The sequence below is a fragment of the Sinohyriopsis cumingii genome, chromosome 14, assembly GCF_028554795.1.
Source record: "Sinohyriopsis cumingii isolate HCF-2022 chromosome 14, ASM2855479v2, whole genome shotgun sequence".
In the NCBI taxonomy this organism is placed as follows: Eukaryota; Metazoa; Mollusca; class Bivalvia; order Unionida; family Unionidae; genus Sinohyriopsis; species Sinohyriopsis cumingii.
In genome coordinates this window covers 30,967,931-30,992,445 of record NC_142974.1, presented here as the reverse complement: position 1 = coordinate 30,992,445, position 24,515 = coordinate 30,967,931, and the positions used below count along the sequence as shown (strand labels likewise).

At 33.1% G+C, this 24,515-nt stretch overlaps 1 protein-coding gene across 1 annotated transcript; it reads right to left on the bottom strand.

Annotated features, from left to right (window-relative positions):
• Window positions 1-1,511: 1,511 nt before the first annotated feature.
• Window positions 1,512-23,372, bottom strand: LOC149783508 (uncharacterized). The gene is made up of 9 exons (XM_089931750.1): window positions 23,222-23,372; window positions 20,249-20,396; window positions 18,176-18,302; window positions 13,883-13,943; window positions 11,398-11,547; window positions 10,252-10,390; window positions 5,352-5,505; window positions 4,390-4,481; window positions 1,512-3,009 (listed from the first exon to the last, which is right to left on the bottom strand). The coding sequence occupies exons 1-9, from the start codon at window positions 23,370-23,372 to the stop codon at window positions 2,844-2,846; spliced, it is 1,188 nt and encodes a 395-aa protein (XP_089787876.1). The 3' UTR covers window positions 1,512-2,843.
• Window positions 23,373-24,515: the final 1,143 nt, after the last annotated feature.

Here is a 24,515-nt window from a genome sequence, read left to right as displayed (position 1 = left end):
CACATGTATTTTCCTCGTGTATCACAAACGTTACATATCCTCTTTGTGACACATTTTTTTTACCTTACAATACAACATAATCCTCTTCGTGGCTCATTTCGTTAGATCGTGTCTCACAAACAGTTGATGAGCCTCTAAATAACACGCTTATTTTCCCTCGTGTAGAACGAACACTAGATAATCTTCTTAATAGTACACTTTTTAAATTTAGTCTATGAGAAAGATAGATTTGAACCTTTAATAGGCATGGAGATATAAACTTGGGCTGCAGAGTCGCAAAGTGCCTCTGTAATGGTATAACTATCCATTAAGCAGTGTAAGAAAAAATGATCAACAAGTTAAGAATAAATATTTTTTAATTCTCAACTGTAAAATTATTGTATTGTAACAAATGCACAACAAAATCTGTCTAATATAATATGATAACAACGTAAAGGGCTTTTGAAATCATCGGACAATATGTTTATGGAAACATTAGTACTTATATGATCATTAACGATAACTGTACATTGACAGAATCGAGTAATATTACCCGATACTGAACTCGCGTTCAACTACACATATTGCATTCACGCGCATAAAGGAACTACTTTATATTGTAAACAAACAATGGACGCAGACGCCAGCACTTTTGATTTGTAAACAAATTATATACACTCGCGTAGTAGACGCTTTACGTTGTGGTTGTTTAACTTTGTTTCAGAATGAAGTAAAGCAGATGTTTCGTGGACTGCCACATACATACCATCTGCTTTGGCACATTACGCGTTAACTTTGTGGATAAAATGTTTCGGATATAGGCTAGCTATACAAACGACGCAAGAAAGGGTCTTTACAAATAACATCCAAGCGACAAGTTAATTACTGTCTTCTTTAGCTGGTGATAAGAATGACAAAAAATATACTTACAGTTTTACATCATGTGTTTCCTCAAAATGTACTTTCTTAGTTCTCCAAATCCGAATTACATGAGCCATGTCATAGGTTCTTAATCTTGATTACACATTTCAAAATTGTACTGTAATTTCAAATATAAGTGCAATTACATCCTCCTTATTGCACTCAAAATGAAATAAGCATTAAATTCCGTAGCGTCTTTTTGATAATTGTAATTGAAAGACATCATATTTTCCCCACATTATGATTTCAAACATTCAATGACAGAAACAGAAACATTTGCAGATGTCAACACACTTCTCCCTCGCTTCTTCAATCCGATGTATTTCATGTGGAATTGTCATATATAAACCCAGTCCGTAATCACGAAATTTCGTGCAATCGAAAAAATACCAAAATCTATTCATTCCAGATTAAATGGAAAAGTTGTAGCAATGCTCATTCATTCACAATATGACTCCAAATTTCCAACTAGACACGTCATTTTCTTTCCAAAGTTATGTCGAGCGCGCGACTAAGTTCAAATTTATGTGGGCGGAGTAATGTGCGCAGTAATAATGTTGTTGTTGTGTAATGATGAATCTTCGCATGTGTATTTAGTTTGGAATACGGCATACATTCAGTTACTTTGTTTATTGTAGTGTATTTTGTTCATATAATTAAGCATTATGTGAATAAAAAAATGAGCATATAATGAAAAGGTTACTGCATTTGTATGGGAAAATATGAACTCGTTTTACCGAACAGAACAGAACGAAGCTATCTAATAAAAGTCAATTTCAGGCAACGCGTAGGCGATATTTGAATATCTCAGCTGCTACATTATTGTTACGCGACATATCTACCCTATATAGATGCAAATCACACCATTGGTAAACATTTAAAATCAGAGCAAGAATAAACATTCTGACGTAATTTGAGATCATTAGGATACATAAATGAACCATTGTTAGAGTAGAATAAAATGACTCTCTTGGACTGTTCAATGCTGTTTGAGGGAAATATATTATATCGTTGTGAAGTATAGAAAATGACCACGTCCACAAATGGCACACATTTTATGATAGTTTAATTATTACAGTAACAAATTTTGGCAAGAGTTTGGAAATTTATAGCGATTATTGGGGGCAATAAAGTTTGTAATGTCCAAAAGATGGTTTGCGGTAATAGAACGGTTCAGGAAATATATCCCCTTCTTTTTCGAAATTTGAGACAAATGGACAAATAATTTTACTCTTTTTATCACAATAATTATAATGAACGACCGGTTTCAACGGGGAGTCTCTGATTGGAAGTCTTGAACTTTAATTATGGTAAATACTGATTCCTAGGTAACAGTAAAACGAAGTTTTCCATATTCACGCCTTCTTTCAAACAATGGAAACCTTTTCACCTAGATGATAAAGTAATCTTTAGAGAAGGATGATGTATTGTTTTCGTCTAAACATCCAATATGTCGGAAACTGTACATTTATTTTACATGTAAACATCCAATATGTCGGAAACTGTACATTTCTTTTACATGAAAGTTTCAAGATACCTCATCCATCTCTTTCACGCACTACTATACATTTAGTCTGTTCCTAGTATTTTTCAAGACTTCATTCTTTGTTCTTGGCTGTAATGTAAAAATACAGATCAGTTTGTCTGTGGCTCCTTTGGTTCATTTGTCTGGAGAAAGAAACATTACTTCTTGAAGTTGTTTGTCCAGTTTGCCTCCATAGAACGAATGAGAATATGCGTATTTTTAAAGGGCTGTTTGCACGTTTTGTGCTGGATAGAACTAGCTAATAGTTTTCATACTTTCACCTTAAGCCAAATAATGCTGGCTGTAAATGAAAAATAAATATATGATGGAAACATTTTCACTTGGATAATAAATTACCAGAAAACAATGAGATATGTTTTTGCATCTATTCTTGAATATAAATCGTCTTTGATACGTGTTATGGACGTTTTTTGATTAAAATGATCATGATGAAAATGATTAAAATGATTAAAATGAACATGATGAACATGATAAAATAACATATATAAATGTGCCCTTGGAGATTTTTTATTTCTGTTCGTAGTTGTTTAATTTCCTCTTGCCTCTCACGATCCTTGCTTTCACTAAATAAAAAAAGGATGAAGGAGACATTACTTTTGTAAAGAGTGACTTATTTTATTACCATATAGCCTAGTAATGCATTTGCAAATGCAGCCATTAGGCTTACTGAAATAAGCATTTCTTGAAGAATAGATTTCGCTTTTCATGTATGTAAAAATACGAACATAACACAGTCAGCACATGGTCCAGATGGAGGTGAGATATTAATAAATATTAAGGGGATGTGTGTTACCTATCGGACAACTCTATGAAAAATGAAAACAGATTTTGAATTTTTTATGACTTTCATGTCCTTCGGCCCCATTTAAGTTGAGAGTTCAGGATTTTCCTTGTACAGCATGCAAACCATAGACACTGACACAGTTTTAAGAATTGCTAAAGTAAGTAGGGCAAATTATAGAAAGTACGGGAAAGTTTGTTGGATATATGAAACAAAATGAAATACCATGTTGCACTGTCATAGATAATTGGGATAATTATATTGATTCATTATTGCGAATAGTTGTAGTATTTTGTCATATAATGAATTCCACTTATCGTCTAGCCTGAATGAAATTCGTTAACCATTAGTTGAAGCTAGAACTGACACTAAAGAACGAAATCGTAAATGTATTTTAATATCAAGTAGCAAAAGCTTTTATTCGAATTTCTGATATCTCATGACTTGATGACTGGAAACATATTAATCATTTTTCGTCAATCGGTATATTTGCTCTCATGAGCGAAGGGTACACATCCGTAATGACGTTGAGGGTATATTTAAAAATTACTGGCTATGGCTATATTACGTTTTTGGAGTATTCATGCTGCGATCGTATCATTTAGAAAGTCGGTTAAAAAAATTAACGTTTTGCAAACACATCGTTGAACAAATAAATGATCTGCCGTCACCTTATATTCCTTAATAAAACAGTGTTTTACATGATAAAAAGTGAAACTCATATATATATATATATATATATATATATATATATATATATATATATATATATATATATATACAGAGAAAGAGGGAGAAAGGGAAGAAGAGAATAAATGGCTTGTTCTTATAACACGTGGGAATAATAGAAATTATAATTGCTTGCCGAGAAAGTCATTAAGTTGAAATTTTGAAATTGTTCACCGTCTTAGTTCTTAGGACACAATTGCTGAATTTCTATATTAATTACATATATGTCTGAGCATAATAGGGTGCACTTTCCAGTCTAAGTCATCTTCCTTATTGCAGATTGCCATGGTTCTGCGAAATTAATGCCTTAAATGTGATTTGCTTGAATGAGTATATTGAAAATGCTTAAAGTAAAGTGTGACTATTTCTTGACATAGTTCCTGCTTGATACAAATAACCCCATAATCATGAAATTGGTGAATATTTAATATACCTGTTCCTCTTAATTTCTAACACAGCAGCCCTTGTTCCCGGGTCTTCAATATAAAAATCCTCTTGTGGACGACAACTAGAAGACATTTCGTCCTGAAATAGGAATGCGTCCTAAAACATTTAACATACATCCCAAAATAATAATTAAATTTTTAATCACAAAGTAAAAATTTTAAAGAGACCCTTTTCGTGTTCCTTTCTCGACAATATCTGCATTTTTCGAGTTTATAAAAAAAATGAAACATTTATTTTACAAATTTTATTTTATTTCTGAAATGCTTATGAAGGATTTATATACGTTTAATAGCATTCGTGTGCAAATCATATTAATATCAAACCATTAAAACAATTAGTTTATTTTAACTCATTTTTATCTTTGTATTTGGTCATTTGTACAATTACAATGTACACTTTGTACCATGATGAATGCAAGAAAATAAATATTTTATAATGTTGGCATACACACTTTAAACTGAAAGAAAAACAGAAAAGTACAATCTATATTCTTAAGTATAAACAAAATTGTCGATGGAAGCAAAAATGTTATTTATGTTTTATTTATTCGAAACTAAAGTCAGAAACATTGATGGTATAAAATTTAGTAGTTTCCTCTTCGTTAGGTTATGCTGTTTATCATAAAGCACTCTAGCAGAACCGATGAATTCAATTTCGTGATTATTTAATACCCATAAAAAACAACAACAAACTCTCAAACAAACAAAAAAAAAAAGACCACACATTAAATCAATTTTGGATAATTTAATACCACAGAAAGGACCATTGTGCATCAACTTTCAAAACTTAGATGTAGCTGGCATGCTATTTAGGTGTTCCTGTCGAAGTAGTCTGACTGATACGCAAAACAGTATTATGAAGAAAATCTGTATACATCAACATAAAATTATCGTTTAATGGAGACATTTTGAAACGCACATAGAATAGGTTATGCCAATGAAAAAATACCTCGTTAGAATCATCTGATCCATAACGGCACCATTTGGCAAAATGTTCACAATTGTTAAACAAAACGTTATATTTTTCGTCGATTATTCTTTCTTCAGTAACCAGACGTTGTCTAACTTTCGCTCTTCTTACAACAGCGGAACCATCAATGTTCCTAGATTAATCAAAGAAAGTTATATTACATCAGCTACCACTACGCTTAGTATGCATGCAATGAAAATACTAATAACATGCTGCTGTGGCCAATAGCCACGAAAATTAACTTACTAATTGTTCCATGGTTGTGATATATTTTATGAGAGCGCATATGTTTTCCCTCTTGGTTGATTATAAAATAAATCTGCTAATGTTCATACAAAAACATCTTTGCACATCCATACAAAAACATACACTTGAATGATTTTTTATAATAACCACAAAACATTTTCTTTTGCATTTGTGAATAAACTAATATGATAATTGCAGGTTCTGCAATTTTTACCGCAAATTTTTTTTCAGGAATGCAAAATGTATTAGTTTCAAGTTTTCGACATACTGCATCAGTGCGGCACCATCAGGTGATCTTTGATATTTTTTCTATAACGAAAGTAAGAATATTCTTTGATATAAATATTATTGTGTAGTATTATTATATGTAAAACTTGATTTGCTGTGGTAATCATTTCGCAAGAAGTATGTTAGAACACTTCTGCAAGTTCCTTTACAGAACGTTTCTTTAACTTAAAGGAATACATACGTTTAAGAAGGTAGAACAAATACATGAAATATAACTTTATTAGTTCGTCAACGGTAACCCCTATACGTTTCATTGCCTGTTCAAAGGGCATCCTCACGCCCACCTCACAGACAGTGATGCATTTTTCATAATGAAGAAACAGTCTCATACAGTATGCATCCTCCTATTTTTTTGTTTCGGGTACGTTTGTTCAGAATGTATTTAAAAATGTCCTTGCAACTGAACCGTTTTTGCATTTCCGCTTTGACCACCTAATTACAAAACTTGCCAACCATTACAACTAATGCTATACACTTGATGTTTGCAAAATAAACGTTACTATGATTTTATTAAATTAACCATGCAGACATAACAGCTACTATGAAGCACCTTAACAAAATCTCGGGATCAAAATTGTTAACTGTGGTAAAATTTGCATGAAAAGGAATTTGCATCGACCTTTGTTCCAGCTATGTCTTAAGTCTAAGATTGTATTCCGTTCCTCTTCGTCTTTTGAAATGCTAGTAAAATGAATCTTTGAGAGTTTATCCTAGTTGGAACTTAAAAAAATAGAAACATTGTTTTATTGATGGAATTTCAGTCCTTTAGCAGACCTCAGTTTGAAACAATTCTTACTGAAATTAGAACCTGACCCTTTGGTGTTCAATTGAAAGCACATGTTTCAAATAGACGTATATCCAAACAATGTTTCGGTTCATAACGTTACCTCTGCACAGAAACCGGTAGCCAGGATGCATCTATACTGATAAATATAGGTTGGACGATAAGTAATCCCAAATGTAAAGTTATTAAATGTTTAGTATCATAGTTTACATAGGTTTACTATGAGAACTGATTTAGTACCGTCAGCCTTGTAGACGCATATGCAAAATCAGTGGCGGCAACAATCTTCGCAACCGGCGGTAAGAGAACAGAATGATTTATTTTAAGTACTTAAACCGGAAAAGCACTGCCATATGAATATTGGCTAGCATATGTCCTTTTTGTCCGTTATAATTTTAATCGTTTTATTTTGAGATGTTCAAGGCTCGCTAACTAAGAGATACACTGAGTACGTCCTTACTGATGCCTGACTTAACTTCGGGTGCGATAGCCTTTAAAATAATGTGATTGGGAGTATATTTAGCTCGTTAAAATATATATTTAACAATAATATTGATAGAAAACTACCGTCTAGTGCAATTATACATGACATACCGATAAAGGGCTATAGCGCATGAGGCGGCTACAGTTCTTTCCAATGTCCTGAGAATGCAAGTGCTATATAAGACCGCTTGCGCATAGTATTTTGTGATCCCGTTAATTTAATATCTCATAGTAATATTGTGTGCCGTATAAATAGACATTATAAATCCTACCTGAAGGATTAGCTGTCAAGCAGGCACGTACATTTGACATGTCGTTGCTGCAAGGTGGTAATATGGTGATGTTGTAAAAGAAAATGTTACTCACATTAATAATTTTGATCTGGAAATGGCACTGTTATTAAAACGCTCAAGAAAGAATCACAACCAGCGTGACTTCAAGTCTCAGGTGTCTCTTCCTACGTCTTTTGCATTTTGACCAATCATTACATTGCGACTAAACATATTCATTTTGATGATCATGTATGTAACAGTGGGATCGCAGATCCACTATCTGTTTGCTCAAGGTTTATCTTCAAGATAGTGCCTATTTCCAGAAGCATAACTTTCTTGACTTTTACTCGGAACGTAGGTGTTACTCCACATCGAGAACAAAGCGGTATAATACAGACATTGAAATGAGGTTATAAAACAAGCAAGATAACATTGCCTTAGGGTAAACCGTCGCTGGTTGTAGCGCCAGCGTGCGCGGGGAATACGCTTTGATGTTTACTATCGAAGTACAAATGATTCTAACTCAAATTAATTTCCCATTTGATACAAAACGAATTGAGACTATTTCGACAACACCAAAAACATGAATGCTTTGAACGTGTTTGCAGTGAGTTTAATGCGAACAAAAACTCGGACTGGCGCATGTGGGTAGGTGGCAGACTGAGGCCACACACGTGTCAAACCATAGTGAATGAAATCCTAACCATTATGCATAGTCAGCAGGAGTCCAGCAGCACGATTCGCAGAATAAAGCGTAGCAGCTTTGCGTGTGGTATGCAAAAAACGTCATAGTTTCTTACGGGCTGCGTAGACGGACTCAACGACAGCAGCTGGACTATCCCAAACACGCAAGCTGATCCACAATATTGGTTACAGATAAAGGTCTTTGACACACAAAGATTCATGCAAACGGTCGTGAAATGATTGCTGACAAAACAATCGGATAAAACTAAGTTTCTTATCTGACCACGAAATCGCATTAGTCAGCAAGGTCGATATTAATTCATTAAGAAGGCAAAAACAAACGCCTACACAAATGCAAGGCGCAGATAAACTGCAGAAAACTAAGCACGTTCAGGTCGGCTTTGACTCACACGAGCAAGGCACGGCAGCAAAAGATCCCATCAATATGTAAATTGTACAGTCGTTGCAAGAAGCCAATTTCTCAGATGAGCGCATCGCGTTTACTCGTGCGGGAGCGGAGAATGGCAAAGAACGTGATACCTGTCGTGATGACAATTATCACAATGTGTCCAGCCAAGTAGTCGTCAGGAAGAATGACATGATTGACACGATACAGCCGTAAAGAGCTATTACCATTGTTTTAATATTTGTTAAATATATTTTTAGACTACTTGTATTTCTGCTACTAATTTTAGCACCACAAGAGCTCTTCCAGATGGCTCTTTACACGTTGTTCTGGCTTTGTCCCGATCAAACAGCAACTGTAGGCAACTGGCATAATTATTTCCGTTCTGATCATTTGTCTGTGAAACTCACATTACCAGTTCATACATGAATCCCACATCTATATTACCTGCCACTTCGAAGCCACCTTTAATTAAGAGTCCAATACACGGCTATGTCCGGCGCAATGCTGGTGTATTTCGTCAGATTTTAATTAATATAAAATTAATTCGCATGCGACGGTTGCCACGGAAACCTCTCTGTGTCGAAATTGGCAGAACCATATTTTAAACTCCGAATTTAGGTCGAAGTGGAGTCGTTTGGGGTAGTTAATGATCGAAAGGGAAAATATAGTAATGGATCAGTCGGGGATTTTTTTTTCCTTTTTCTTTCTAAAATATTAAACCATCTCTTATGGTGGGCAAGACTGGAAAAAGAAACTAAACCCAACAGATTAATGATACGTTGGGGTTTTAGATTCTTCGCTGGAGAAGGGGAATGTTATTAAGCATATGCTTATGGTACCAAACGTATATTTTTAAATGAAATAGCTAGAACAATCATGGAAAGAAAATGGAGGAATATTAAGAATTTTGATCAAAGCTATTAGTGAAATATACGCCTTCTTATTTACCTATAAGTAACTTCATACACAACTGTGAAAGCTGAATAGAATGATTGGACCATAGAACTATTGCGCTGGTCAGGGAACATTTATCAGAATTTTTTCTTCATTTTGTTAATTATATTTTAGTTTCTACATTTAACGCACTCGTCTCCTTTGGTATTAGCTACACAACAGAAATATTTCCTTACAAGTACACACAGAGATATAATGAAAAGGTATGGTGAAAAAATACCTTTTTAGGATAAAACTATGTTTCAGTATATATATATATATATATATATATATATATATATATATATATATATATATATATATATATATATATATAAGCAGGCGGTTGAGGAGATTATTTGTACCGAACGTATTTGATATGATACAGATACATTACAGGCAGTGTTTTAGGTTGATAATTAACAATCAAAGCAACAGTTTGATCATTTACCTTACACTTGCATTATTAATTTGTTCATTATCATCATCACAGTGCTTCTACTTTCGTGTCTTATTATTCTCTTCTTTTTTTAAACTATTATTTTTGTTATTATTATTATAAGAAACAGCTGAATGAAAATCATTATCAACATCGTAATCATCGTCATCATCATCATCATCATCATCATCATCATCGTAATCATCATTATCATCATGATCATCATCAGTACTTGTAGTAGTTGCAGTCGTAATATAACTAAAAGTATATAGAAACCACAATTCTCTATAGAAGTGTCTTATTGGTCTAAGGAGGAACATGTTTTATATCAAATATTCTACCTGTTTTCGTCTCCACTGTCGTTGCCTTTGTCAGCCCTATTACCATTTGCAACTTCCCAAAAGGAATTAATCGTTATGGATGTCCCTTTTTTGGAAGGTATAGAACCCGAAGGGCTCCACCAATGTATTACTGCATTATCTGCAATTTCGTAGATATAGAGCCATTAGATAAGAAGATCAGACTGCCATGGAATGGAATAGCAGCCCTTCTTTGTATAGTGTATTTGAGTTTAAAATTAAATTTGCAACTTGACAAATTAATCTGTTTTTTTTTGACAACGTATGATCCAAATATTTATTTGTTTTAACCTATTGTCTAAAGTGGCTAGACTATAAGAAACGAAATCTGACATTAGCAATTTTTTTAAATGAGAACATTTTCACTAATGGTTAATAAGATGTAACGTACATATACGTAACTGTTTACGGATATTAAATCTGGAGGGAACCTCTATCTTGTTTGTGCTCGTTCCCTTAACATACCTGGTGTCCTGCAGATTTTTTGCTTGAATACATATGAACATTACAAAGTTTAGTAACGAAACACAGTTTATGCTGTCTGTGCATGATCGAACGGGAAGATATTGCCAGACAAAGTCAAGTGTAATTACGGAAATGATGACTGTTCTTGTATCAGATAATACAAATGTGACTTTTCATTTCTACAGAATAATATGTCAGTTTCATGCAGCAGCCTTTGTCTCTCTGACACCTAAAATAAAGTAAGATAACTTTTCAAGGTCCGTTATAAACATTTATTTTGTTTTGGCAATTAACTTTACAGCCATCCTATAGCTCAGAATTCCTATCTGATTACTTCCTACAAGTTTGCCTTCATAGTAAGGTTTGCCTGCCTGGTCTCACTTGTCACTTGCTGGTATCAAAATATATATTCATTATACTGTACATTGCTGGGCAGACTAGTTGATTGTTCTCCTATCAAATATGAATTCCTTACAGAAGGTTATGTAAATTTAAAAGACTATACTTTTTCTAAGATTGTGCGGCTTTTTCAATTACATCTATTATAAAATGTTTGATAAATGTTTAATTAGATGTAAATGTATCAGCTAATGTTAAAGTGTAAACATACGGAGACAAGACTAGAGGTTTGCATAACAGAAACAGTGGATATTAAAAAGATACCTATTTTTTCAGCCTTGCCAATGAACACAGCCCAGTGGTAGTAGTATCCTCGGTCAAACTTTATCAAATCGCCTTCTTCCAATTTCACTAGTACTTCTATATTATGCTTTGTTATGTTGTCAGCAACATTATTATTAATTGTCATGGGATCTGAAAGATAATATTGAATAAACTTTGTCCTTCCACCATTTTCCGTACATACGCATATGTATATCAAGAATAGTAGAGTAAGCTATGACAGGAGACATGGTGTCAATGATGAAGATTTCCAAGAACGTCAAGACAGACAGCAATAAAAATGCTCTATAGCGTTTCTCCTAATCATACCTGGCCGCAAGTCCTTGTATCCCCGAGTAGGACTGGCATTTTCTTCTACTTTTTGTATTCTTTATATATATGTCATAGTGTATAATTGTGAGAAAAAAAATTATATTGCGACTATCGCGATAAATGTTGTATGGTCTCTGTGGCCATGTCATCTCTGGGACTAAATATTTTCCATTTATGAATTAAATCATGGTATACTTTGTATAGTTAGACCTCATTCATTTTTCTCCGTCTTTGCACTCTCTCTCTCTCTCGCTCTCACAATGAATAAATCTTAAAATATGCCAATACTCAACATTTATGTAACATTGAGGAAGGGCAAATAAGCAATGATGAAACTTTAACTAATAACGAAACGTCACTTATAAGTATTATCTTATTTAAAATAGTTGTCTACCTAAATAAAGGAATCTGTTGTCTGAACTAATATGACTGTATCTGTTTTATAGTTATTGTCACCGGCACCATTGAAACAAACTGAGGTTTTAGGGCAAAACTCTAGATTGAATATAATACTATAAATTGTATAATTAACGAAGTTAACTCACATAGCACTCAAACCCAATTTGGTAAACTATAAAAAATTGATGATTGGTAAGAGTAGAATGCAAAACTTCAGTTGTATTTGGAAGCAGCAGCTGTTACTGAACTTGACTGCAAGCTTGCCAAAGCAAACACAATCACGATTTCATGCAGAAATAAAACATATTCACAGGTCAAAGGTTTAACATCTACAGTACATCAAGAACCATACTGGTGGCATATATTGAATTATCCGCTTGAAATCAATTTGCAGCTGTGGATTTCGTATTTTTGATAGGTATGTATACATTTCGACGATACAATTTTCTGTGCAAAACATTATAAAGTTAGCATGTTTACTTTAAGGCAAAAAGGTGACTAAGAGTTGATGCAGTGGTAGAATCTGTTTGAACACTAAGAAAAATCGTGCCGAATAAAAACATCCACTATATAAAACATTTACATTGGTATTATACATTTTCGCTCAAATATTTAGCTTAAATTTAAGATCAATCTTTGAAAATTATTTGTAATTCTCTTACGAAATCTCTCAGAAATTGTCTATATTTATATGTCTATTCAGTAAAATATAAAATGTCAGAAATTTTGGTATATAATTCATACATAAAAATATATATAATATATGTATACTATGTACGCTGTGTCAATGATATTTCACGAGATCAATTTTTCATTAACATGAAACAAGGCTTGCCGAGTTTCCTTTTAATGAAACATATATACAACGTGAGGTATATCACAGGTACATCGTACATGCTATACATATATTTCATTTATATCACATGCAAATACACATATTTGCCCTTTGAACGGAGTTAAGCTTGAGTACAGGCAACTGTGTATTGACCGAGTGAATGAATGAACTCATATCCCTGCCGAGTGTGTTCTCTACAAAATGTGGCTCTGTGCCCTTTGTGGCTATACACAATCACCTTTGCATATTGATAAGTTGATTGTTTTCTTTTTTTGAGTTTTTTTTTTCAATTTGCATTGATTAAATGATGCTTTTTATGAAAAAAGTGAAGCACTATAAAAGAAAATGACTAACATCTTAAACACTGGACGCTCAGCAATTCACGTAACGGCGCATACAAATTAGTGTGGAATAGAAACTAAGCGAAAAGACGAACCAACAAGAGAATTACAATATTGTAATCTATTTTCAGTTGATCTAAGTCATTATTCTGCTATAACTAACAGTACTACCAACTATAACTTCTCTCTCTCTCTCTCTCTCTCTCTCTCTCTTCTTTGGTCGGTTTGACTAAACTTTTACCATCATTTGTAAGTCCAGAGACACCCTCGTATGATACAAGCAAAACTCCTATAAACTGTATATCAAATTGCTTTACACCAATACTTTAAAGGCCGTGTTAATTTTAATATATATATATATATATATATATATATATATATATATATATATATATATATATATATATATATATATATATATATATAACGATAACAACACTTTAAAGGCCATGCTATGTTTATTGCTTTATATATATATATATATATATATATATATATATATATATGTTGATAGTATTTTCTTCTCCCAATGGCCGTGGGCTTTTGCTTACAACATCCTTACGAACATCATCTGACGTACCACGTATGATCGCCGACAGGTCTTTTAAATTTTCAATATCGTCCACGGATTTGATTTGAGCCTGTAGAGATGACAAAAGCTGGATTAAATTCGGAAGACACTTCAGGAACTATGGAATATAATAATTGCAAAGATGTGAAATTAAATCCGCCACGTACATGGATAGTGTACTTAATGTTGTTTTATCCAGAGCTGGCATCGGTTTTCACACGCCATTCATAACCGGGTGTGTCCTTAAGCTACAGATGGGAGATGGTGCCTATATGTGATCTCTGCCTTATTGAAATAAAATGTATGGTATTTTGCAAGCGAGTGGCAAGAAAATGTCACAAAAATATCTACTATATTATCTATGATAAGACAATCAATAAAAATCATTTTACCTTTACCTTTAATATTTGCCTGCTAAATTAATATAAACTTTAATTTATTTATTTACGTGTTTCGTTTCCCTTGATATTTTAAATTTAGTATTATTCCCACCCTTCCGCGGTACATACATCCGAGTGCGAAAGATTGACTTATTACCGTTAACATGTTAATATACAAGATTAATTGGTTTTTTTCTACGTAAAACCATATTGACATCAATTCGAGTACTTTCCTTTTTAAAGTCAATAAAAAGATTTCCTATTGGAACATCTGTACATTTCTAATGCACTTTTACCATAATTGCAAAGTTTACTCATGTTCATGTTCTCCATGATGAATATTAGCAATTGCTTCTAAAACGTTACAAAGAGTTAGAATAATGATTAATATCCAGTTGGAGAAATTATAATGTTAACAACGTTGTGCAATTTTCAAACTGAATTCTAACTTTCAATATATTTATACGTGTTTCAAATCATATATCGAGTTACGACTCTATGATCATAAACCAAGTAACAGAAAGAAGCGAAACCAATTTGTTTATTTTTTAAATAAACAAACATCTTAATTATCAAAGCCACAAAAGAAAATGTGAGAGGAACTTAGAGTATTACAAAGTGAATACAAACTAATCCTTATCAAGGTCTATGAAAGTCCTAAATGAATGGAACGTTCCTTATAAATTCTAAAACCGGAAATGTACTGGTCCTCCAAGAACCGTGGCGTTGTCATAATGGCGTTGTCCAGAATTCCTTTGAATAATTTTTCGCATTTGCAGAATAATATTATAGTGCAAATAATGACCTCATTCTTTTTTAAATGAAAAGCCTAAAACAACGTTTTTCCTCTTTAATAATATCTAAATAAAACATAAAACACGTCTGCACACTTAAAACAGAAACACAAGTAGAATGACTCCAAATCCGAACGAAATGGACTACTTAGTCCTCCTTTTTTATATCATGTCTATTGCTGCTATATTTCGCAAGAGACTCCACGTGATGGACATTTATACTCATTTTACGTTAAAGTTTCCTATTCTTATGGCATAGCCCAGCCAAAAGGAAGTTACTGAATTATTCCCAAACGTTGAAACCCAAACAGCCAATGGGAAGTTAAGCTAATGGCGCCATTAAGTCTTATTATCAAGATTAGTATTAATAATTATCAACACGAACGTATGCACATATTCATAGAAACTATGTGATTTGCGTGTTTGTGAGAGTCAGGCCACGTAGACAAAATTTATCTAAACATATTCAGTACAACTTACAACCATTTAACTAAGGATATTCAGTACAACTAACAACCATGAATAGAATATATAAACGTTAAATAAAATAATGTACCATGAGTTACGAAAATATAGTTACACATAACAATTTGTCCATTTTAACCTAACAATGCCTCTATGTAACTTTCGACTGGTAACGAGTAAATTCTTGATTATGTTTACTAAGCGTAACTGAAACAAAATGACAAATTAGTACCTGATAAAAACTGAAGATATTTAAATTCTAGTGATCACTGTCACTATTGCTATTACTTTAAAAATAATTATACTGGTTACTTTTACAAGCACCTAGATGTTAACTATTGATTACATTGCCAATAATATTTTCGTAAATTTACAAACAGGTTCAAATTTGTTATTCATATATAACACGCATTGCTATCTTTGGAACAGTAAGCTATTCCCTTCCTTGCTATAATGTGTAGGTGGCATGTATCGCCTCTTTGCGTCTATTTGCTTCAGTAGAATGCTACGTTTATAGTCAGACATTAAAGATAAAATACTCTGGACAACGTATAAAAAAAACCAACAACATCTAAATCTGGTACTTTCTTTATTCTTGCATTTATTTTATAAACTCATTTGCTTGGGTTTTCAGTTTTCACATTCGTGCATTGACAGGTCTCTATTCGCGAATTCAACACCATTTTAGCATAAACGGATCGAATGGCATTTTGAAAATTGATTAACTTATGAGATGACTCCTTGAACATTTCTGTTTTAAAGCTAGATTCCAACTGGGTACCTCGAATTAAGAGCTATTTGTTTTATAATATATTTGTCTTAGACTGATCAAAAAGTTTGGTTTTCTGTTGAGTCGAAAGGGCTATTGAATGTATATATATAATCTGGAAACCGATTAACACAAATTGGCATAAATCACCACATTTACATTGCAGTTGAAAAGCACAAGGGCTATATTGAGGAATCAGTCCTTCTATATATTAATGTACATTTCTACCGTATTTGGTCGCTATACGTTTGGTTCATTATTTTGGTCTTCACTGTTGTACTGCAATAATGTAGAAATTCAACCCCTGGAAAGAACCCTGTAGCTTGGTTAAAAAGGAGATTCATTCAACTTTCATGTTGTATATTCCACGAACAAAATGTGAACGATACCAAAAGTATAATACATAAAGTTGCATAGGATTTTAAGACATGCATAAAAATATCTTCACGCATGAGTTCGGTCAAAAACATATTTTTATAGCACAGAAAACTAAACTCCTAACTGAAATAATTTATACAGTAGACTATCTGGTAAATTCAATAAACCTAATCATCCTAAAGTGACACTTACATGGACATTATTTCATTGCTGCAAACTTTGAATTCAGCTGCGCACAGATAGTCCAACTGAATCTATGATTGTTCAAAGTCTACATGAAAACATACTTTACAATTTTTAGGTTTATTTACCTTCAGTTTGAATTCTATACTTATTAGATCCTCATTTTTTTCTCTGTTAACTTTACATTGTCAGAATCGTGTAATATTGTATGATACTGCACTCACGCCCTCTTCCTATTACACTCACATGTGCCCAATAGTGTATTAGGAACTACTTTGTAAACAAATCATATACACTCACATAGTAGACGCTTTACGGTTTGGTTGATTAAATTTGTTTCTGAATGAACTAAAGCAGATGTTTTGTGGACTGCCATATACGAGCTGCTTTGCCACATTCCGCGTTAACTTTTTTGATACAATGTTTCGGATTTGGGCTAGCTATAGACGCCAGACAGGGTCCTTACAAATAATATGCAAGTGACAAGGCATAAACTGTGTTCTTTAGCTTGTAGTAATAATGGCAAGACAATATACTTACAGTTTTACATCCTGAATTTTCTCAAAATGTAATTTCTTAGTTCTGCAAATCCGAATTACATGACCATGTCATGGGTTCTCAAGCTTGATTACACATTTCGATATTGTAATGTAATTTCGACTATATTCCAAGTGCAATTACATCCTCCTTATTGCATTCAAAATCAAATACACATAGTGCATAGCGTCTCTTTGATAATTGCAATTGAATGCCTTCATATTTTTCCCACATTATGATTTCAAACAATTAATGACAGAACAGAAACACACTTGCAGATGTCAACACGCTGCTTAAATACGATGTACTTCATATAGAATTTGGCACAGATAAATCCAGGCCATGATCACGAAATTTCGTAGAATCGACAAAAATACCACAACCTATTTATTCCAGATCAAATGGAAAAGTTGTTGTAATACGCATTCATTCACAAAATGACTCGAAATTTAAATTTTAAGTAGACCTAAAAGCCATTTTCTTTCGAAAGTTATGTCTAGCATGCGACTAAGTTCAAATTTATCTGGGCGGAGTTATGTTCTCATTAATGACGATGTTGTTGTGTAATGATGAATCTGCGGTTGTGTATTTAGTTTGGAATACGGCTTACATTCAGTTACTTTGTTTCTTATAGTGTATTTTTGTTTATATATTAAGCCTTAGATACAATAAGAAAATGAGCATATAATAAGCTCTGTAGTATTTCAATCCAAAACACTCGTTCGTATATTCCCATACAAATGCAGTAACCTATAAGTATTAAGTCTCCCTGTACAGTAAGTAGCTATCCACTTACTGGAAGTCCGTAGCGGCACCATTTAGCAAAATGTTCCGAATTCTTGAAAAGGCCAGTTATTTCTTCTTTATCTGCTCTGTTTTTCAAAGCTTTTCCTCCTTCTGCGACTTTACTGCCGTCAATAGTGCTGAAATTTGAAACGATCGCTAGGCCCAGTTTAAATGTGATATTTATTAATCAACAGCTATATCATTTTGAAAGTTTCTTTCAATGTTCATTTACGTAGCAATAAAACGGTAGTAAAAATAAGTTTAAGTTTGGGATTTCTATATATCCCGACAATAGTAATCATGGAAGTTTTAATATAATGTTTGTTAACTAAATACTTCTCCCACTGATTTTATCCAAGATGATGATGGGTATGCAACAATTTTAAGGCCCCAACGCCGCCATTTGTCATAAATTCAGCCTTCTTCCAATTTAACTAAAGTCTTGAAGGAAGGAATGAGTTGTTAAAAACAAGGTATCTAACATAAACCGTTATTTAAAACCATCATGATATTACGTTTAAAGGACGTTCAAATATACTTTTTAGAATTAAGAGGTGCCACCCCTTAATTCAGTCAACGAGGTCGATCTTAATTATATTCTTTCTCTGGAGTTCTTCAAGGTAATGATGAGATACAATCTTGAAAGACCACTATACCGATTATATGGAAAAAGAGTACGGCAATAATACCATAGCCATAAATCGTTTGTATTGCATATATGTATCTAAATGGTTGAGATGCTATTAATGATACTTACAATGCAATTCTTTATATTTATTTAGGAAACATTATTTCAGTTTAGAGGCTATCCTCTCTCTGCTTCATTCGATTATTTGTACATTATGATGACTACACTTCATTTTTTCATAAGTAAAATTATAAACAGCTTACGTCAGTCAAAAATGCACAAGAACAAATTAAACAGAAAAATTATAAAAAAGGACAATGTAGACTCTACGCCTGTTCTAATGCTCGTAATATAGTGAAATATTGTTTTCTCTTTTTAATCAAAGGTAATATTTCTATTCGTGTACAAAGTGATTCATAAATTGCAAGAAACGTTTTTGATAGTTTTTAATATATTATGACACAAATAGGAACAAAAATTTAATAACAAGCAGTTTATGTTGCATAATGAATTGCAAGTTGCTGTAATCTAAAGAGATACTATACTTATAAATGTAAAAGCGTTCCAAAAGTACGAGCTATATGGTTGGAAACAGAGTCTGGTTCAAATATTTTAATTTCTGGTCTTTCGTACATCGTTCTGTATTTAAAAACACTTACTCCTCTTTAATATTCAGAAACGTGAAAAACAAATTACGGTTCTACTGATCCACAATCAGCTGATTACTTCAAGCCCTGTTGTCACTTATCGTATACAGTATTTAAACCATGGCGCATATAAATGCTCGAAATACTAGATAATGAATATGCCCTTTATTAAATATGTTGTTATGAACAAATACTAACTTCTGAGCATTCGTTCATAGCCTCCATTTTACCAAAAAATCTTTATCTACTGTAACATCAGGAAATATCAAGAAACACATTACTGTTCTGCTTACATACAATCAGTTGAATATATCAAGCATGTAGGCGCGTATTTTGTTTCAGTGTTTAAAGCACAGTTGATACAATTGCTCGAAATACTTGATAATGAATAAAACCGTTATTAAATGTGTTGCCTTTAACCACTACAAAAGATGGATGCTACCAAATGAGAGTAAATTACCACATATGTGCTACATTTAAGACAGTTTTCAAAAGAAAAGTGACTTTTCTAAAAAAAAACATTATGACCCAATACATTCCGGTTTTTCATGCAACAGATCTTTTGTAACTTACGATTCAACGACAATATATCTTGTGCGCTCAATATTAAGGGTACATACTTCACCCGTGAAGGGCATATATTATTAATATGTCCGTCGACCAATTAAAACTCAGTTTTTGAAAATCATTATCTATCAATTTGATCAGTTTTAGGGACATGCATAATATACATTTTCACTGCACGATCGTCATTGAACAAAACATTTGAAAATAGTTATCTATTAAAAAACATTTGTACGTAGTTTACCCTTCTTCGTTTTCTTTTATGTTGCCATTCTCTGTTCTACTTGTTCCAGCAAATTCCCAAAATTGATCAATCTTTATGCACACCATGCAATGTCCTGCAGTCTGTTCAATCCCTTCCCCCGTCTGCAAGTGGATAACTTTATGATCACCTGTACAATTACAAAATATAATGTGCAATAAGTTCGTCTGGCTTATAAACAAGAGGAGAGTACAAGAAGAGTATTGATCGTCAGCAACATATAACAGAGATTTTTCTTCTTTCCACGAATCTAACTTGTTCTAGATTGCACTTTGTAGTACGATATAGTTTCTGTTGATACTAGAGTAGGCAAAGAAATTTTCCTCTTGATAAATCAAGAGGAAATTATAATTTTGTCTCTGAAAAATGTTTGAAAAATTATTGTATTATACGTTGTAGCAACGTATCAAAGGTACCATTAGTATACACGTAATATCTGTTAACAACGCTTTTATTCTTATCATATTTGTGTATATTTAGGCATTTTATTTGCAGTGGAAAGTGCCATTAAAAACAACCTCTTCTCCTATAATAGTTTCCTTTGAGCACTGTCTTCTCAATCCTTTCTTACATTCTTTGTACTCATTATTTCTACACCATATTAATAGAAAATAATTATTATATAATGAGATTGTATGTAAGTTTGTACGCCTTTCTGTACATTTTAAATCATATCATATGATCGCCGTATACATGTACCACATTTTCATCAACAGATATCGTCTTTGAAAGGAAAAAAAAAAAGATTAAATATGAATTCAAATCTTTGGATATATTTGTAAAATGCAACGGTATTTTATAAAATTAGTATCCCTGTCGTGTACAGTGAATTGAAGAAAGATTCAAATTAAATTCCTGCCTATAATAATAATACATAAAAAGTAAAGTTTTAAACTGTCAGATGTTCACACGACTATTTGCTAAGACTTCTTGGATCATATAAATTCTGGTATAGCTAGATTGACCTAATAATTATATAAAACGTTATTAAACAAAAATAAATGATATGCTTGTGTCAGTAGCAACATAAGAATCCCAAATTGTTCTGAAACAGTTGTTGTTATGGTTCTATTTTAGTCTTTCCCACCTTTAAAATCAGCATTGTCTTTTTTCGATACTCAATAGTAAAATTTCGATATTTATTGGATAAATATATTTCAAAATTCTCCATCCTTGTTATATATATATATATATATATATATATATATATATATATATATATGAATATATATATATAGAGAGAGAGAGACGTATATCTTATTTAGTATGGGTTTTCATAATATATTTTGCAAAGATACATGAAACGTTTCTAGAGGCGATGTTTTGACATACTGATAACACACACGAAACAAATAACATGTAATTACTGAAGTCAGTTATAGAAAATTATACGACATTATTAGCAATAGAATTGCTTTTAATCAGAGATGTTTGTCTCGCCATAGTCAGCTTTTTCTGCAAAGTCATATCTCATGCAGCACTATTGTGAACCATGTCACAACGTTGTACATTATCGCTACCTTTGAATATGATGTAGTCGGAAACATTCAAATTTGGCAATATGTCAAAAAATATAATTTGCTGCAAACATTTAGGTCCACCCAAGTTAACCACTTAATAAAACCACTGATGCTTTTGTTAGCTTAATTGTTGTTTTCTTTGTTTATTTTATTAAAACTGTTATAACTGTATAGACGTTAGGAAGAGTCCAACTTAGTTGGGGTGGAAATACGATAAGTATTGTAAACTTCAATTCAGGGGAAAGAACGGTTTATAGTACAAAAACAATTGAAGTTTCCATGGATAATGCTATATATTCCCGAATGTCATCAAAATACATACGAAACGTTTTCTACTCACCTATTTTAACATTCTTAAATGTGACTGTTTAAACGCCAGGTAGACCAATCCATACAATCCGTCTCGGACAGTTAATATGGAAATAGGTAGGTAATGTGATAAACAAAATATAACACATATTTTCGGAAACTTTCAATAGGATATGGTTTCGTTTCTTGCAAGCCATCCGTTTCCAATTTTATTAAATTTCTCAAAAACACCTTGTAATTGAGATTTTTTATTATCTTTTTTATACTACATATAGTATATCTACGTTTTTGAGTAGATATGTGGACTTATTTTACCTTACGGTATCAGTTTTTGGCGATATCATCTTTCTCTCACTGTTATAATTCAGAGCCTTTCTGTGAAATTTATAACAATAGGATTTAAGTGAGATAAAGTACACAAGAAGAAAAATAACTCTTTAGAATGATCAGCGATGCTGTTAAAGTGGATATCTGAGTGTTTCCTTTAATTCCAAATTTAACTTAACAGATCTGTAGTCACCAAACACACACACATCAAAGCCCGTAGATAAACAATAGTCTCATAAACTTTACGTTTCATTGTAATTAAAAAATATAGCCGTGTCTGTATCTCTTGGTGAAAATGAATATAATGCATTTGCTTTCAAATACATCCACTTGCAGCGATATTTAGAATCAATCCTTTTAAAATTATTGGAGCCTACGTCGCCTCAGCTTCAATAAATGTGAACAAGAAATGTTTGAATAAAATGGAGAGAAAGTTTTGCATAATGTTTTAGCAGGGTGAATGGGAGTTATCCAACCTATTCGAAGGTACCTCGCAATAATAAAATGTACACAAGTAGGTGTGACATTCATGGTACTGTTACGTTCTTTGCACCACTAGAGAGATGTATATGATATTACTCAGAAATGGGGCATGATCATACTGTTTACATGGAATAACAAATATAACAAGGAATATTTTAAATAATAAATAAACTAAAACTGACATATATTTATTAACGCTTAAATTTTTGAATGAAACAGTTGAGGACATGCAGTTTGTTTCTACTGTAATAATATGAATCACAATAAAATGACAACCTTGAGTGTAGAATGAACTAATCGATCCCTAGCACAATACCATCTTCCTGTCCAATGTACACAGCCCAGTCTTCGTAGTAATCCCGGTAAAACTTGACCAAATCACCGGGTTTTAAAGTTATCAGTACTTCTTCATTGTGCAGTCTTATTTCTTCAATATCTCTCTGTGTTTCTTCTGGATTTCTTTCCATGATGCCTAAAATTACATTATAGTATTTAAAATCATTTTGAACTATACATCTAAAATGTTCATTATAAATGTTTCTACACATACACACTTTGTATAACATCTAGTCTATCCATTTAGCTATCGAGCTATATTTTAAGCTATCCGTTCCTTAGAACATTATGGATACCATCGACATAAAGAGTTGGCGCATGGGTACTGAGTCAATCTGTATGAGGTTTTGTAATTTCAGTAATACTGCAGGGGTATTGGGAAATGCCCTTAGCAAGGACGAATTTGTTGCTGTTGTTGTGGGGTTTAACGCCATTTTTCAGCACACGATACATGGCGGCCAGTATTAATAGTGGAGGAAGAACCCGGGAAAACCCAGAAAAGAACCACCGACCCACGATAAGCTACTGGCAATCTTTCTCACATACCCACATTGGCCGAATCCGAGACTCAAACACACGCAGACGGAGGTGAGATGGCAGTGATCAGTAATGGAGAGCGCTTCAGACCAATCGGCCACTCGGGGCCCCTAAGATATGGAATCATCGCCGTTGTTTAAAACAACGGTACGTAGTGTCACATAATTAGGCAAGAAAATAATCTGGTAATGCCTTAGACCAGTTTGGGTGATTGGATTCTTAGACGCATACAGTATTACCTACGGCTAGTTCATACATTTTTTTTTCTTTTTTTTTGTGACTGAGCAATACGCCGTAGGTAGCTCATGGCGAGATACGCATAAAACATGATGTGCACGGGTACTTTACCCCTGGTCGTGTACATTTTCTTTCTCTCTGTAATTATAGGAGACATATTGTCTTATCCGACACAAAGATCGCTTGGATCGTGCCAAAGAGTATCAACACATTTACATCTTTCTACCACCATAGGGCTGGCTGGCTGGATGGATGTCTGGCTGGCTGGCTGGCTGGATGGATGGATGGGTTAGAAGGACCATAATGTTGAGGCCAAGACCTGTAGTATGGCAGCGAAGCCATTTCAAGCGACAGTGTATCTGTTACATGACTGGAATTGTTGAGCAGAAATTCAGGATTTTAGAGAAGGCCAATGAATAAGAATGTGAATTGCGAACTCCGAATAAGGGCAGTATACACTGTGGGGGGTTGGGGTTTACAAGGGCAATTGGATGTGTGAA

Coding starts and splice junctions, on each gene's coding strand:
- LOC149783508 (XM_089931750.1), bottom strand. CDS start 23,372: ATGGAAAGAAATCCAGAAGAAACACAGAGAGATATTGAAGAAATAAGA. Junction 20,397..23,221: donor GTACATTGGACAGGAAGATG/GTATTGTGCTAG, acceptor GTAATTGTACAG/GTGATCATAAAGTTATCCAC. Junction 11,548..13,882: donor CCTGTCGGCGATCATACGTG/GTACGTCAGATG, acceptor ATTATCTTTCAG/ATCCCATGACAATTAATAAT.